Genomic DNA, 17,922 nt, shown 5'->3' with positions numbered 1-17,922 from the left:
CTATGTTACTACCCCACATCTGGCTGTCCTGTCTATGTTACTACCCCCACATCTGGCTGTTCTGTCTGTGTTACTACCCCCACATCTGGCTGTCCTGTCTGTGTTACCACCCCCACATCTGGCTGTCCTGTCTGTGTTACCACCCCCACATCTGGCTGTTCTGTCTATGTTACTACCCCCACATCTGGCTGTTCTGTCTATGTTACTACCCCCACATCTGGCTGTTCTGTCTATGTTACTACCCCCACATCTGGCTGTTCTGTCTATGTTACTACCCCCACATCTGGCTGTTCTGTCTATGTTACCACCCCCACATCTGGCTGTTCTGTCTATGTTACTACCCCCACATCTGGCTGTCCTGTCTGTGTTACCACCCCCACATCTGGCTGTTCTGTCTATGTTACTACCCACATGTCTGGCTGTCCTGTCTATGTTATTACCCCCACATCTGGCTGTTCTGTCTATGTTACCACCCCCACATCTGGCTGTCCTGTCTGTGTTACCACCCCCACATCTGGCTGTTCTGTCTATGTTACTACCCCACGTCTGGCTGTTCTGTCTATGTTACCACCCCCACATCTGGCTGTTCTGTCTATGTTACTACCCCCACATCTGGCTGTCCTGTCTGTGTTACCACCCCCACATCTGGCTGTTCTGTCTATGTTACTACCCACATGTCTGGCTGTCCTGTCTGTGTTACTACCCCCACATCTTGCCCTCTGTCTATGTTACTACCCCCATGTCTGGCTCTTCTGTCTATGTTACAACCCCCACGTATGGCTGTTCTGTCTATGTTACCACCCCCATGTCTGGCTGTTCTGTCTATGTTACTACCCCCACGTCTGGCTGTTCTGTCTATGTTACTACCCCCATGTCTGGCTGTCCTGTCTATGTTACTACCCCCACGTCTGGCTGTTCTGTCTGTGTTACTACCCCCACATCTGGCTGTCCTGTCTGTGTTACCACCCCCACATCTGGCTGTCCTGTCTGTGTTACCACCCCCACATCTGGCTGTTCTGTCTATGTTACTACCCCCACATCTGGCTGTTCTGTCTATGTTACTACCCCCACATCTGGCTGTTCTGTCTATGTTACTACCCCCACATCTGGCTGTTCTGTCTATGTTACTACCCCCACATCTGGCTGTTCTGTCTGTGTTACTACCCCCACATCTGGCTGTTCTGTCTGTGTTACTACCCCCACATCTGGCTGTTCTGTCTGTGTTACTACCCCCACATCTGGCTGTCCTGTCTGTGTTACCACCCCCACATCTGGCTGTTCTGTCTATGTTACTACCCACATGTCTGGCTGTCCTGTCTATGTTATTACCCCCACATCTGGCTGTTCTGTCTATGTTACCACCCCCACATCTGGCTGTTCTGTCTATGTTACTACCCCCACATCTGGCTGTTCTGTCTATGTTACCACCCCCACATCTGGCTGTCCTGTCTGTGTTTACCACCCCCACATCTGGCTGTTCTGTCTATGTTACTACCCACATGTCTGGCTGTCCTGTCTATGTTATTACCCCCACATCTGGCTGTTCTGTCTATGTTACTACCCCCACATCTGGCTGTTCTGTCTATGTTACCACCCCCACATCTGGCTGTTCTGTCTATGTTACCACCCCCACATCTGGCTGTTCTGTCTATGTTACTACCCCCACATTTGGCTGTTCTGTCTGTGTTACCACCCCCACATCTGGCTGTTCTGTCTATGTTACTACCCACACGTCTGGCTGTTCTGTCTGTGTTACTACCCCCACATCTGGCTGTTCTGTCTATGTTACCACCCCCACATCTGGCTGTCCTGTCTGTGTTACCACCCCCACATCTGGCTGTTCTGTCTATGTTACTACCCCCACGTCTGGCTGTTCTGTCTGTGTTACTACCCCCACATCTGGCTGTCCTGTCTGTGTTACCACCCCCACATCTGGCTGTCCTGTCTGTGTTACCACCCCCATGTCTGGATGTTCTGTCTGTGTTACCACCCCCATGTCTGGATGTTCTGTCTGTCTGGCTGTTCTGTCTGTGTTACCACCCCCACATCTGGCTGTTCTGTCTATGTTACTACCCACATGTCTGGCTGTTCTGTCTGTGTTACCACCCCCACATCTGGCTGTCCTGTCTGTGTTACTACCCCCACATCTGGCTGTTCTGTCTGTGTTACTACCCCCACATCTGGCTGTCCTGTCTATGTTACCACCCCCACATCTGGCTGTTCTGTCTATGTTACTACCCACATGTCTGGCTGTTCTGTCTGTGTTACTACCCCCACATCTGGCTGTCCTGTCTCTGTTACCACCCCCACATCTGGCTGTTCTGTCTATGTTACTACCCCCACGTCTGGCTGTTCTGTCTGTGTTACCACCCCCACATCTGGCTGTTCTGTCTATGTTACTGGCTGTCCTGTCTGTGTTACCACCCCCATGTCTGAATGTTCTGTCTGTGTTACCACCCCCATGTCTGGATGTTCTGTCTGTCTGGCTGTTCTGTCTATGTTACCACCCCCACATCTGGCTGTTCTGTCTATGTTACTACCCCCACGTCTGGCTGTTCTGTCTGTGTTACCACCCCCACATCTGGCTGTTCTGTCTATGTTACTACCCCCACATCTGGCTGTCCTGTCTGTGTTACCACCCCCATGTCTGGATGTTCTGTCTGTGTTACCACCCCCATGTCTGGATGTTCTGTCTGTCTGGCTGTTCTGTCTATGTTACCACCCCCACGTCTGGCTGTTCTGTCTGTGTTACCACCCCCATGTCTGGATGTTCTGTCTGTGTTACCACCCCCATGTCTGGATGTTCTGTCTGTCTGGCTGTTCTGTCTATGTTACCACCCCCACGTCTGGCTGTTCTGTCTGTGTTACCACCCCCATGTCTGGATGTTCTGTCTGTGTTACCACCCCCATGTCTGGATGTTCTGTCTGTCTGGCTGTTCTGTCTATGTTACCACCCCCATGTCTGGATGTTATGTCTGTCTGGCTGTCCTGTCTGTGTTTACCACCCCCATGTCTGGATGTTCTGTCTATGTTACTACCCCCATGTCTGGATGTTCTGTCTGTGTTACCACCCCCATGTCTGGATGTTCTGTCTGTCTGGCTGTTCTGTCTATGTTACCACCCCCACATCTGGCTGTCCTGTCTGTGTTACCACCCCCATGTCTGGATGTTCTGTCTGTGTTACCACCCCCACATCTGGCTGTCCTGTCTGTGTTACCACCCCCATGTCTGGATGTTCTGTCTGTGTTACCACCCCCATGTCTGGCTGTTCTGTCTATGTTACCACCCCCACGTCTGGCTGTCCTGTCTGTGTTACCACCCCCACATCTGGCTGTTCTGTCTATGTTACCACCCCCACATCTGGCTGTCCTGTCTGTGTTACCACCCCCATGTCTGGCTGTTCTGTCTATGTTACTACCCCCACATCTGGCTGTCCTGTCTGTGTTACCACCCCCATGTCTGGATGTTCTGTCTGTGTTACCACCCCCATGTCTGGATGTTCTGTCTGTCTGGCTGTTCTGTCTATGTTACCACCCCCACATCTGGCTGTTCTGTCTATGTTTACTACCCCCACGTCTGGCTGTTCTGTCTGTGTTACCACCCCCACATCTGGCTGTCCTGTCTGTGTTACCACCCCCATGTCTGGCTGTCCTGTCTATGTTACCACCCCCACATCTGGCTGTTCTGTCTATGTTACCACCCCCACATCTGGCTGTTCTGTCTGTGTTACCACCCCCACATCTGGCTGTTCTGTCTATGTTACCACCCCCACATCTGGCTGTCCTGTCTGTGTTACCACCCCCATGTCTGGCTGTCCTGTCTGTTACCACCCCCATGTCTGGCTGTTCTGTCTATGTTACCACCCCCATGTCTGGCTGTCCTGTCTGTGTTACCACCCCCATGTCTGGCTGTTCTGTCTATGTTACCACCCCCATGTCTGGCTGTTCTGTCTATGTTACCACCCCCACATCTGGCTGTTCTGTCTATGTTACTACTCCCACGTCTGGCTGTTCTGTCTGTGTTACCACCCCCACATCTGGCTGTTCTGTCTATGTTACTACCCCCACATCTGGCTGTCCTGTCTGTGTTACCACCCCCATGTCTGGATGTTCTGTCTGTGTTACCACCCCCATGTCTGGATGTTCTGTCTGTCTGGCTGTTCTGTCTATGTTACTACCCCCATGTCTGGCTGTTCTGTCTATGTTACTACCCCCACATCTGGCTGTTCTGTCTGTCTATGTTACTACCCCCACGTCTGGCTGTTCTGTCTATGTTACTACCCCCACATCTGGCTGTTCTGTCTATGTTACCACCCCCACATCTGGCTGTTCTGTCTGTTACTACCCCCACATCTGGCTGTTCTGTCTATGTTACCACCCCCACATCTGGCTGTTCTGTCTATGTTACCACCCCCACATCTGGCTGTCCTGTCTGTGTTACCACCCCCACATCTGGTGTTCTGTCTATGTTACCACCCCCACATCTGGCTGTTCTGTCTATGTTACCACCCCCACATCTGGCTGTCCTGTCTGTGTTACCACCCCCATGTCTGGCTGTTCTGTCTATGTTACCACCCCCATGTCTGGCTGTCCTGTCTGTGTTACCACCCCCACATCTGGCTGTCCTGTCTGTGTTACCACCCCCATGTCTGGCTGTTCTGTCTATGTTACTACCCCCACATCTGGCTGTCCTGTCTGTGTTACCACCCCCATGTCTGGATGTTCTGTCTGTGTTACCACCCCCATGTCTGGATGTTCTGTCTGTCTGGCTGTTCTGTCTATGTTACCACCCCCACATCTGGCTGTTCTGTCTATGTTACTACTCCCACGTCTGGCTGTTCTGTCTGTGTTACCACCCCCACATCTGGCTGTTCTGTCTATGTTACTACCCCCACATCTGGCTGTCCTGTCTGTGTTACCACCGCCATGTCTGGATGTTCTGTCTGTGTTACCACCCCCATGTCTGGATGTTCTGTCTGTCTGGCTGTTCTGTCTATGTTACTACCCCCATGTCTGGCTGTTCTGTCTATGTTACTACCCCCACATCTGGCTGTTCTGTCTGTTACTACCCCCACATCTGGCTGTTCTGTCTATGTTACTACCCCCACGTCTGGCTGTTCTGTCTATGTTACTACCCCCACATCTGGCTGTTCTGTCTATGTTACCACCCCCACATCTGGCTGTTCTGTCTGTTACTACCCCCACATCTGGCTGTTCTGTCTATGTTACCACCCCCACATCTGGCTGTTCTGTCTATGTTACCACCCCCACATCTGGCTGTCCTGTCTGTGTTACCACCCCCACATCTGGCTGTCCTGTCTATGTTACCACCCCCACATCTGGCTGTCCTGTCTGTGTTACCACCCCCACATCTGGCTGTCCTGTCTGTGTTACCACCCCCATGTCTGGCTGTTCTGTCTGTGTTACCACCCCCATGTCTGGATGTTCTGTCTGTCTGGCTGTTCTCCTCCTCCTCTCTCTTGTTCATCTCTATCACCCACTCCTCATCTCTATGTCTCTCTCCCTCTCTTTCACCCCCGCTCTCTCCCTTTCTCCCTCCTGGGCCTGTCATTGAGTGCACCTCCATATTTAATGTGTGTTTGTTCTCTGCTCCAGAGAGGTTAGTGGTCCTAAATATTTGGAGTCTCTGTGTAGGGCAGCACTTTGCATTATCATTGTGTGTGTGTGTGTGTGTGTGTGTGTGTGTGTGTGTGTGTGTGTGTGTGTGTGTGTGTGTGTGTGTGTGTGTGTGTGTGTGTGTGTGTGTGTGTGTGTGTGTGTGTGTGTGTGTGTGTGTGTGTGTGTGTGTGTGTGTGTGTGTGTGTGTGTGCACTTCTGTTCCATTCTGTTCTGTTCTTTTACTCAGAGCTTAATGCATTTATCTACAGCTCCATGTGTTGTTTTGTTTTCTCTGTAGCTTGTTTTTTCTTTTGTCACTGGTTTCCAGAGATCCCTACTTCTCAGAGTGACACAGGAGGAAGTGGAGTGAGTCCTTCACTTCATGTTGCAGTTTATGTTTCAGTCACTACACACAGGGGTTTCTCTACCTTCTGGATCAGTGTGTGTGTAACCTTATTTGAGATGCAGTGTTTCTGTCTTTTTGACTCTCTGTCTCACCTTTATTCGCTCCCCGTCTCTCCTTTTCTCTCTCTCTCCTTTTCTCTCTCTCTGTCTCTCCTTTTCTCTCTCTCTCCTTTTCTCTCTCTGTCTCTCCTTTTCTCTCTCTCTCCTTTTCTCTCTCTGTCTCTCCTTTTCTCTCTCTCCTTTTCTCTCTTCTCTCTCTCTCCTTTTCTCTCTGTCTCTCCTTTTCTCTCTCTCTCTTTTTCTCTCTCTGTCTCTCCTTTTCTCTCTCTCCTTTTCTCTCTCTCTGTCTCTCCTTTTCTCTCTGTCTCTCCTTTTCTCTCTCTCCTTTTCTCTCTCTCTGTCTCTCCTTTTCTCTCTCTCTCCTTTTCACTCTCTCTCTCTCCTTTTCTCTCTCTCTCTGTCTCTCCTTTTCTCTCTCTCTTTTTTCTCTCTCTCTCCTTTTCTCTCTCTCTGTCTCTCCTTTTCTCTCTCTCTTTTTTCTCTCTCTCTCCTTTTCTCTCTCTCTGTCTCTCCTTTTCTCTCTCTGTCTCTCCTTTTCTCTCTCTCTCCTTTTCTCTCTCTCTGTCTCTCCTTTTCTCTCTCTCTTTTTTCTCTCTCTCTCCTTTTCTCTCTCTCTGTCTCTCCTTTTCTCTCTCTCTTTTTTCTCTCTCTCTCCTTTTCTCTCTCTGTCTCTCCTTTTCTCTCTCTCTGTCTCTCCTTTTCTCTCTCTCTGTCTCTCCTTTTCTCTCTCTCTGTCTCTCCTTTTCTCTCTGTCTCTCCTTTTCTCTCTCTCTCTCCTTTTCTCTCTCTCTCTCTCTCTCTCTCTCTCTCTCTCTCTTTTCTCTCTCGCTCTCCTTTTCTCTCTCGCTCTCCTTTTCTCTCTCTCTGTTTCTCCTTTCTCTCTGTGTTTCTCTTTTTCTCGATTTCTCCTTTTCTCTCACTCTCTCTCTTTCCTTTTTTCTCTCTCTCTCTCTCTCTCTCTGTCTCTCATTTTCTTTCTCTCTGTCTCTCCTATTCTCTTTCTCTGTCTCTCCCCTCTAACTCTCTTACAACATGTGGTTGTGATGACTAGCAGGTCATTGCAGGTGATGATTCTCTCTCTCACTGTCTCTTTCCTCTCCCTTTCTCACTCCTCCTCTCTCTCTCACTCTCCTCATCTCTTCCCCTCTTTCTCTCCCTCCTCTCTCCTCTCTCTCTGTGGCGGTAGTCTTGTATGGTGATCTCCAGGTGAGGACTCAATGTGCTCTCTCTCTCCTCCTTCCTCCTCTCATTCTCTCCTCCGACCTCCTCTCACTCTCCTCCTCCTCCTCTCTCTCTCTCTCTCTCTCTCTCTCTCTTCCTCCTCCTCTCTTTCTCTCTTACAGTAGTGTTGTGTTGTTGGTCTGCAGGTCAGTCTACCAACGGCTCCATGGGGGAGGTGTCTATCTATCTCTCCTTCTCGCTCTCTCTCTCTGACGGTAGTGTTGTATTGTTGGTCTGCAGGTCAGTCTACCGACAGCTCCGTGGGGGAGGTGTCCATGCAGGTGGATCTCATTTCTCACCCTGGCACTGGAGAGCACAAAGTCAACGTGAAGGGTGAGACACACACACGCAAGCACTCGCACATGCCATTCCAGCACTCGCACATGCCATTCATGTACACAAACATACAGAGGAGGAAAGCTGAAACTGTGAAACAATTCAACCTCACTTTACCCCTTAGATAAGAACATTACAACAACGATTTATCATTCTTAGTCAAATCTATTCATACCTGTAATGTTCAAAGAGGAACCACTGGGAGGAACATGGATAGTTGGATGTAGTTGTAGGCTAATGTTAACCAGAAGGGGACTAGGGTTCCAATTTTGGAACACCCCCCCCCCCCCCCCCCCACCCCCCCCCCCACGTTCAGCTGGAAGGTGGCGCATGGAACGCAAAATATTCCTAGAAATATTTAACCTCCACACATTAACAAGTCCAAAGGCTCAAATGAAAGATAAAGACCTTGTTTATCTACCCAGCAGGTCAGATTTCTAAAATGTTTTACGGCGAAAACATAGCACATATTTATGTCAAACCACCACCGAAGACACGGCTAATTTGCATAGCCAAGTTGAAAAAAATATGCAATCAACAAACGCAGGATTAAAAGAAAAATAATGCACTAACCTTTTGAAATCTTCATCAGATGACAGTAATATAACATGTTACACAGTACATTTATGTTTTTTTCAATAATATGCTGTATATATCCATAAATCTCTGTTTACAATGATGCATCGTTCAAAAAATGCTACTCAAATGTCCTGAGAAATGACTATAGCTCCGGCAGATAACGTCAGCTAACAAGGAATACACATCATAAACTTTGACTAAATATGCATGTTCTACATATATATAGTTAGATACACTTCTTCTGAATGCAATCGCTGTGTTACATTTATTTTTAACGTTACAGGTTTCGTTCACTAGGCTATACTATGAGTCGGCGCTCAAAAAGTAGCATTATGGCTCCTCTATCTTGGAGTCCACATAAACCCAAATTTACCACATAAATATTCCCTTACCTTTGCTGTTCTTCCATCAGAAGACCTGGAAGGAATTATACTTACCAAAAACAGCGTTTAGTTTTGCAGTCTGTGTCTTTCGGTTCTCAAACACGACACATTTCGGTTGAAATGTAACCAAAAGTCAAGTGGATAAGCACCAAAACGTCGAACTTACATATTATATGTCGATTAAACTTGTCAAACTAACTTCATAATCAAGCTTTAACATGTTATAAAGGTGTACAGCAATCGTGAGGACGAACAGAAACGCATGCATTGTATAATCGATCTTGGAAAAAAGACAGGACCTGAGCAGAGCGCGCATAAAAGTGACCTGTTTTTTTGCGTGATCGAAAGGTTTCGGCCTGCCAAAACTCTCGTGAGCACGCAATTCTCACAATGAGAAGCCCCATTGAAAGCTGAGATCGCGCTGAAGACAGAGAGACTGTTCCCAGACCTGTAACTGCTTGGGAAGGGTGGGGGCGATGACGTCAAAGTTGGGCCAACTTTTATGATGACAAGAGAGAGTTTGGGAGAATGACTGCCCTGAGAGTTCTGCTTTACATACAGACATAATTTAAACGGTTTTAGAAGCTTTAGAGTGTTTTCTATTCAATAATATTTTTTATTTGCATATATTAGCAACTTTTGACAAAAAAAAATTATGTTTACTATGGGCACGCAATTACTCCAGCGGGAGCAGTAGACAGCCCTATCCCCAAGAGGTTTATAAGCTGTGGTCATTATCAAATATACTGCTGCTACACTACGTCCTACTTGAAACCCTATACTACAGAACACTAGTCAGACAGAGACAGAGTGTAACGCTTGTCGTCTGGGGAAGGAGAGGAGGACCAATGTACAGCGTGGTAAGTGTTCATATTATTTAATGAAATATGCAACACTAGACAAGACAACAAACACGACAAACAAAGTCAGTCCTGAAAGGTGAAACAAAAACACTAAACAGGAAACAACCACCCACAAAACACAATGGAAAACAGGCTACCTAAATATGGTTCTCAATCAGGAACAACGATTGACAGCTGCCTGTGATTGAGAACCATACTAGGCCAAACACAGAAATAGAAAATCATAGACAAACTAACATAGACAACCCACCCAACTCATGCCCTGACCTTACTAAAACAAAAGACAAAACCGGCCGCAAAACCTGAACCTATAGGGGAGGGTCTGGGTGGGTGTCTTGAGCACCGAGCCTGCCCAACCTTACCTGGTTGAATGCTCCCCGTAGCCAGGCCAGTGTGGCGGTGTGTGCTGGCGAACCAGGGACACCATGCGTAAGGCTGGTGCCATGTACACTGGCCCGAGGAGACGCACTGGCGCCCAGATGCGCTGGGCCGGCTTCATGGCACCTGGCTCGATGCCCACTCTAGCCCGACCGATACGAGGTGCTGCAATGTACAGCACCAGGCTATGCACACGCACCGGGAACACCGTGCGCCTCACGGCATAACACGGTGCCTGCCCGGTCCCTCTCGCTCTCCGGTCTGCCTCTCGGGCTTCCTTAACAGCCGTGTTCCCTCGAAGCGCTGGCTCCCATTACCTGCTGCCTCCGCTCTCCTGGTTGCCTCCACCTGTTCCCATGGGAGGCGATCCCTTCCAGGCAGCGGTTTAAACCTTATTTTACAGAACACTAGTCAGACAGAGACAGAGACCGGTGGTTTAAACCTTATTTTACAGAACACTAGTCAGACAGAGACAGAGACCAGCGGTTTAAACCTTATTTTAAAGAACAATAGTCAGACAGAGACCAGCGGTTTAAACCTTATTTTACAGAACACTAGTCAGTCAGAGACCAGCAGTTAAAACCTTATTTTACAGAACATTAGTCAGACAGAGACCAGCGGTTTAAACCTTATTTTACAGAACACTAGTCAGACAGAGAAAACCTTATTTTACAGAACACTAGTCAGACAGAGACCAGCGGTTTAAACCTTATTTTACAGAACACTAGTCAGACAGAGACCAGCGGTTTAAACCTTATTTTACAGAACACTAGTCAGTCAGAGACAGAGACCAGCGGTTTAAACCTTATTTTACTGAACACTAGTCAGTCAAAGACCAGCTGTTTAAACCTTATTTTACAGAACACTAGTCAGACAGAGACAGAGACCAGCGGTTTAAACCTCATTTTACAGAACACTAGTCAGTCAGAGACAGAGACCGGCGGTTTAAACCTTATTTTACAGAACACTAGTCAGAGACAGAGACCAGTGGTTTAAACCTTATTTTACAGAACACTAGTCAGAGACAGAGACCAGTGGTTTAAACCTTATTTTACAGAACACTAGTCAGATAGAGACAGAGACCAGCGGTTTAAACCTCATTTTACAGAACACTAGTCAGTCAGAGACAGAGACCGGCGGTTTAAACCTTATTTTACAGAACACTAGTCAGAGACAGAGACCAGTGGTTTAAACCTTATTTTACAGAACACTAGTCAGAGACAGAGACCAGTGGTTTAAACCTTATTTTACAGAACACTAGTCAGATAGAGACAGAGACCAGCGGTTTAAACCTCATTTTACAGAACACTAGTCAGTCAGAGACAGAGACCGGCGGTTTAAACCTTATTTTACAGAACACTAGTCAGAGACAGAGACCAGCTGTTTAAACCTTATTTTACAGAACACTAGTCAGTCAGAGACAGAGACCAGCGGTTTAAACCTTATTTTACAGAACACTAGTCAGTCAGAGATAGAGACCGGTGGTTTAAACCTTATTTTACAGAACACTTGTCAGACAGAGACCAGCGGTTTAAACCTTATTTTACAGAACACTAGTCAGACAGAGACAGAGACCAGCGGTTTAAACCTTATTTTACAGAACACTTGTCAGACAAAGACCAGCGGTTTAAACCTTATTTTACAGAACACTACTCAGACAGAGATGGAGACCGGTGGTTTAAACCTTATTTTACAGAACACTAGTCAGACAGAGACAGAGACCAGCGGTTTAAACCTTATTTTACAGAACACTAGTCAGACAGAGACCAGCGGTTTAATCCTTATTTTACAGAACACTAGTCAGTCAGAGACAGAGACCAGCGGTTTTAACCTTATTTTACAGAACACTAGTCAGACAGAGACAGAGACCAGCGGTTTAAACCTTATTTTAAAGAACACTAGTCAGACAGAGACCAGCGGTTTAAACCTTATTTTACAGAACACTAGTCAGACAGAGACCAGCGGTTTAAACCTTATTTTACAGAACACTAGTCAGTCAGAGACCAGCAGTTAAAACCTTATTTTACAGAACATTAGTCAGACAGAGACCAGCGGTTTAAACCTTATTTTACAGAACACTAGTCAGTCAGAGACAGAGACCAGCGGTTTAAACCTTATTTTACTGAACACTAGTCAGTCAAAGACCAGCTGTTTAAACCTTATTTTACAGAACACTAGTCAGACAGAGACAGAGACCAGCGGTTTAAACCTCATTTTACAGAACACTAGTCAGTCAGAGACAGAGACCGGCGGTTTAAACCTTATTTTACAGAACACTAGTCAGAGACAGAGACCAGTGGTTTAAACCTTATTTTACAGAACACTAGTCAGAGACAGAGACCAGTGGTTTAAACCTTATTTTACAGAACACTAGTCAGACAGAGACAGAGACCAGCGGTTTAAACCTCATTTTACAGAACACTAGTCAGTCAGAGACAGAGACCGGCGGTTTAAACCTTATTTTACAGAACACTAGTCAGAGACAGAGACCAGCTGTTTAAACCTTATTTTACAGAACACTAGTCAGTCAGAGACAGAGACCAGCGGTTTAAACCTTATTTTACAGAACACTAGTCAGTCAGAGATAGAGACCGGTGGTTTAAACCTTATTTTACAGAACACTAGTCAGACAGAGACCAGCGGTTTAAACCTTATTTTACAGAACACTAGTCAGACAGAGACCAGCGGTTTAAACCTTATTTTACAGAACACTAGTCAGTCAGAGACCAGCAGTTAAAACCTTATTTTACAGAACATTAGTCAGACAGAGACCAGCGGTTTAAACCTTATTTTACAGAACACTAGTCAGTCAGAGACAGAGACCAGCGGTTTAAACCTTATTTTACTGAACACTAGTCAGTCAAAGACCAGCTGTTTAAACCTTATTTTACAGAACACTAGTCAGACAGAGACAGAGACCAGCGGTTTAAACCTCATTTTACAGAACACTAGTCAGTCAGAGACAGAGACCGGCGGTTTAAACCTTATTTTACAGAACACTAGTCAGAGACAGAGACCAGTGGTTTAAACCTTATTTTACAGAACACTAGTCAGAGACAGAGACCAGTGGTTTAAACCTTATTTTACAGAACACTAGTCAGACAGAGACAGAGACCAGCGGTTTAAACCTCATTTTACAGAACACTAGTCAGAGACAGAGACCGGTGGTTTAAACCTTATTTTACAGAACACTTGTCAGACAGAGACCAGCGGTTTAAACCTTATTTTACAGAACACTAGTCAGACAGAGACAGAGACCAGCGGTTTAAACCTTATTTTACAGAACACTTGTCAGACAAAGACCAGCGGTTTAAACCTTATTTTACAGAACACTAGTCAGACAGAGATGGAGACCGGTGGTTTAAACCTTATTTTACAGAACACTAGTCAGACAGAGACAGAGACCAGCGGTTTAAACCTTATTTTACAGAACACTAGTCAGAGACAGAGACCGGCGGTTTAAACCTTATTTTACAGAACACTAGTCAGACAGAGACCAGCGGTTTAATCCTTATTTTACAGAACACTAGTCAGTCAGAGACAGAGACCAGCGGTTTTAACCTTATTTTACAGAACACTAGTCAGACAGAGACAGAGACCAGCGGTTTAAACCTTATTTTACAGAACACTTGTCAGACAAAGACCAGCGGTTTAAACCTTATTTTACAGAACACTAGTCAGACAGAGATGGAGACCGGTGGTTTAAACCTTATTTAACAGAACACTAGTCAGACAGTGACCAGCGGTTTAAACCTTATTTTACTGAACACTAGTCAGTCAAAGACCAGCGGTTTAAACCTTATTTTACAGAACACTAGTCAGACAGAGACAGAGACCAGCGGTTTAAACCTTATTTTACAGAACACTAGTCAGACAGAGACAGAGACCAGCGGTTTAAACCTTATTTTACAGAACACTAGTCAGACAGAGACCAGCGGTTTAAACCTTATTTTACAGAACACTAGTCAGACAGAGACCAGCGGTTTAAACCTTATTTTACAGAACACTAGTCAGACAGGGACAGAGACCAGCGGTTTAAACCTTATTTTACAGAACACTAGTCAGACAGGGACAGAGACCAGCGGTTTAAACCTTATTTTACAGAACACTAGTCAGACAGGGACAGAGACCAGCGGTTTAAACCTTATTTTACAGAACACTAGTCAGAGACAGAGACCGGCTGTTTAAACCTTATTTTACAGAACACTAGTCAGACAGAGACCGGCGGTTTCAACCTTATTTTACAGAACACTAGGCAGACAGAGACCAGCGGTTTAAACCTTATTTTACAGAACACTAGTCAGAGACAGAGACCGGCGGTTTAAACCTTATTTTACAGAACACTAGTCAGAGACAGAGACCGGCGGTTTAAACCTTATTTTACAGAACACTAGGCAGACAGAGACCAGCGGTTTAAACCTTATTTTACAGAACACTAGTCAAACAGAGACAGAGACCAGCGGTTTAAACCTTATTTTACAGAACACTATTCAGACAGAGACCAGAGGTTTAAACCTTATTTTACAGAACACTAGTCAGAGACAGAGACCGGTGGTTTCAACCTTATTTTACAGAACACTAGGCAGACAGAGACCAGCGGTTTAATCCTTATTTTACAGAACACTAGTCAGTCAGAGACAGAGACCAGTGGTTTAAACCTTATTTTACAGAAGACTAGGCAGACAGAGACCAGCGGTTTAAACCTTATTTTACAGAACACTAGTCAGACAGAGACAGAGACCAGCGGTTTAAACCTTATTTTACAGAACACTAGTCAGACAGAGACCAGAGGTTTAAACCTTATTTTACAGAACACTAGTCAGAGACAGAGACCGGCGGTTTCAACCTTATTTTACAGAACACTAGGCAGACAGAGACCAGTGGTTTAAACCTTATTTTACAGAACACTAGGCAGACAGAGACCAGCGGTTTAAACCTTATTTTACAGAACACTAGATAGTCAGAGATAGAGACCGGCGGTTTCAACCTTATTTTACAGAACACTAGTCAGACAGAGACCAGCGGTTTAAACCTTATTTTACAGAACACTAGTCAGACAGAGACCGGCGGTTTCAACCTTATTTTACAGAACACTAGGCAGACAGAGACCAGTGGTTTAAACCTTATTTTACAGAACACTAGGCAGACAGAGACCAGCGGTTTAAACCTTATTTTACAGAACACTAGTCAGAGACAGAGACCGGCGGTTTAAACCTTATTTTACAGAACACTAGGCAGACAGAGACCAGCGGTTTAAACCTTATTTTACAGAACACTAGTCAAACAGAGACAGAGACCAGCGGTTTAAACCTTATTTTACAGAACACTATTCAGACAGAGACCAGAGGTTTAAACCTTATTTTACAGAACACTAGTCAGAGACAGAGACCGGTGGTTTCAACCTTATTTTACAGAACACTAGGCAGACAGAGACCAGCGGTTTAATCCTTATTTTACAGAACACTAGTCAGTCAGAGACAGAGACCAGTGGTTTAAACCTTATTTTACAGAAGACTAGGCAGACAGAGACCAGCGGTTTAAACCTTATTTTACAGAACACTAGATAGTCAGAGATAGAGACCGGCGGTTTAAACCTTATTTTACAGAACACTAGTCAGTCAGAGATAGAGACCGGCGGTTTAAACCTTATTTTACAGAACACTAGTCAGTCAGAGATAGAGACCGGCGGTTTAAACCTTATTTTACAGAACACTGGTCAGTCAGAGATAGAGACCGGTGGTTTAAACCTTATTTTACAGAACACTTGTCAGACAGAGACCAGCGGTTTAAACCTTATTTTACAGAACACTAGTCAGACAGAGACAGAGACCAGCGGTTTAAACCTTATTTTACAGAACACTTGTCAGACAAAGACCAGCGGTTTAAACCTTATTTTACAGAACACTAGTCAGACAGAGATGGAGACCGGTGGTTTAAACCTTATTTAACAGAACACTAGTCAGACAGTGACCAGCGGTTTAAACCTTATTTTACTGAACACTAGTCAGTCAAAGACCAGCTGTTTAAACCTTATTTTACAAAACACTAGTCAGACAGAGACAGAGACCGGCTGTTTAAACCTTATTTTACAGAACACTAGTCAGACAGAGACCAGCGGTTTAAACCTTATTTTACAGAACACTAGGCAGACAGAGACCAGCGGTTTAAACCTTATTTTACAGAACACTAGTCAGAGACAGAGACCGGCGGTTTAAACCTTATTTTACAGAACACTAGGCAGACAGAGACCAGAGGTTTAAACCTTATTTTACAGAACACTAGTCAGAGACAGAGACCGGCGGTTTCAACCTTATTTTACAGAACACTAGGCAGACAGAGACCAGTGGTTTAAACCTTATTTTACAGAACACTAGGCAGACAGAGACCAGCGGTTTAAACCTTATTTTACAGAACACTAGATAGTCAGAGATAGAGACCGGCGGTTTAAACCTTATTTTACAGAACACTAGTCAGAGACAGAGACCGGCGGTTTCAACCTTATTTTACAGAACACTAGGCAGACAGAGACCAGCGGTTTAAACCTTATTTTACAGAACACTAGTCAGACAGAGACAGAGACCAGCGGTTTAAACCTTATTTTACAGAACACTAGTCAGACAGAGACCGGCGGTTTAAACCTTATTTTACAGAACACTAGTCAGACAGAGACCGGCGGTTTCAACCTTATTTTACAGAACACTAGGCAGACAGAGACCAGCGGTTTAAACCTTATTTTACAGAACACTAGTCAGACAGAGACCAGCGGTTTAATCCTTATTTTACAGAACACTAGTCAGACAGAGACAGCGGTTTAAGAGACCAGAGATAGGTTTAAACCTTATTTTACAGAACACTAGTCAGACAGAGACAGAGACCGGCGGTTTAAACCTTATTTTACAGAACACTAGTCAGACAGAGACCAGCGGTTTAAACCTTATTTTACAGAACACTAGTCAGACAGAGAGAGACCAGTGGTTTAAACCTTATTTTACAGAACACTAGTCAGACAGAGACCAGACCGGTTTTAAACCTTATTTTACAGAACACTAGTCAGACAGTGACCAGCGGTTTAAACCTTATTTTACTGAACACTAGTCAGTCAAAGACCAGCGGTTTAAACCTTATTTTACAGAACACTAGTCAGACAGGGACAGAGACCAGCGGTTTAAACCTTATTTTACAGAACACTAGTCAGTCAGAGACAGAGACCGGCGGTTTAATCCTTATTTTACAGAACACTAGTCAGACAGAGACCGACGGTTTCAACCTTATTTTACAGAACACTAGGCAGACAGAGACCAGCGGTTTAAACCTTATTTTACAGAACACTAGGCAGACAGAGACCAGCGGTTTAAACCTTATTTTACAGAACAGTAGGCAGACAGAGACCAGCGGTTTAAACCTTATTTTACAGAACACTAGTCAGACAGAGACAGAGACCGGCAGTTTAAACCTTATTTTACAGAAAACTAGTCAGACAGAGACAGAGACCAGCGGTTTAAGCCTTATTTTACAGAACACTGGTCAGTCAGAGACAGAGACCGGCGGTTTAAACCTTATTTTACAGAACACTAGTCAGACAGAGACCAGCGGTTTAAACCTTATTTTACAGAACACTAGTCAGTCAGAGACAGAGACCAGCGGTTTAAGCCTTATTTTACAGAACACTGGTCAGTCAGAGATAGAGACCGGCGGTTTAAACCTTATTTTACAGAACACTAGTCAGTCAGAGACAGAGACCGGCGGTTTAAACCTTATTTTACATAACACTAGTCAGACAGAGACAGAGACCAGTGGTTTAAACCTTATTTTACAGAACACTAGTCAGAGACAGAGACCGGCGGTTTCAACCTTATTTTACAGAACACTAGGCAGACAGAGACCAGCGGTTTAAACCTTATTTTACAGAACACTAGTCAGACAGAGACCAGCGGTTTAAACCTTATTTTACAGAACACTAGGCAGAGACAGAGACCGGCGGTTTAAACCTTATTTTACAGACCACTAGTCAGACAGAGACCAGCGGTTTAATCCTTATTTTACAGAACACTAGTCAGACCGAGACAGAGACCAGCGGTT

At 45.4% G+C, this 17,922-nt stretch overlaps 1 protein-coding gene across 2 annotated transcripts in view; it reads left to right on the top strand.

Annotated features, from left to right (window-relative positions):
* LOC124035531 (protein unc-13 homolog C-like) overlaps nt 1–17,922 on the top strand; it is a 242,289-nt gene that overhangs the window by 179,599 nt on the left and 44,768 nt on the right. For both annotated transcript variants that reach the window (XM_046348989.1, XM_046348988.1), the window contains one exon: nt 7,545–7,637. In XM_046348989.1, coding sequence (XP_046204945.1) covers nt 7,545–7,637 — 93 coding nt within the window. The remainder of the gene's footprint in view (nt 1–7,544; nt 7,638–17,922) is intronic.

This window comes from Oncorhynchus gorbuscha, linkage group LG05 (assembly GCF_021184085.1).
Source record: "Oncorhynchus gorbuscha isolate QuinsamMale2020 ecotype Even-year linkage group LG05, OgorEven_v1.0, whole genome shotgun sequence".
In the NCBI taxonomy this organism is placed as follows: Eukaryota; Metazoa; Chordata; class Actinopteri; order Salmoniformes; family Salmonidae; genus Oncorhynchus; species Oncorhynchus gorbuscha.
This window is presented reverse-complemented; position numbering and strand designations above follow the sequence as displayed.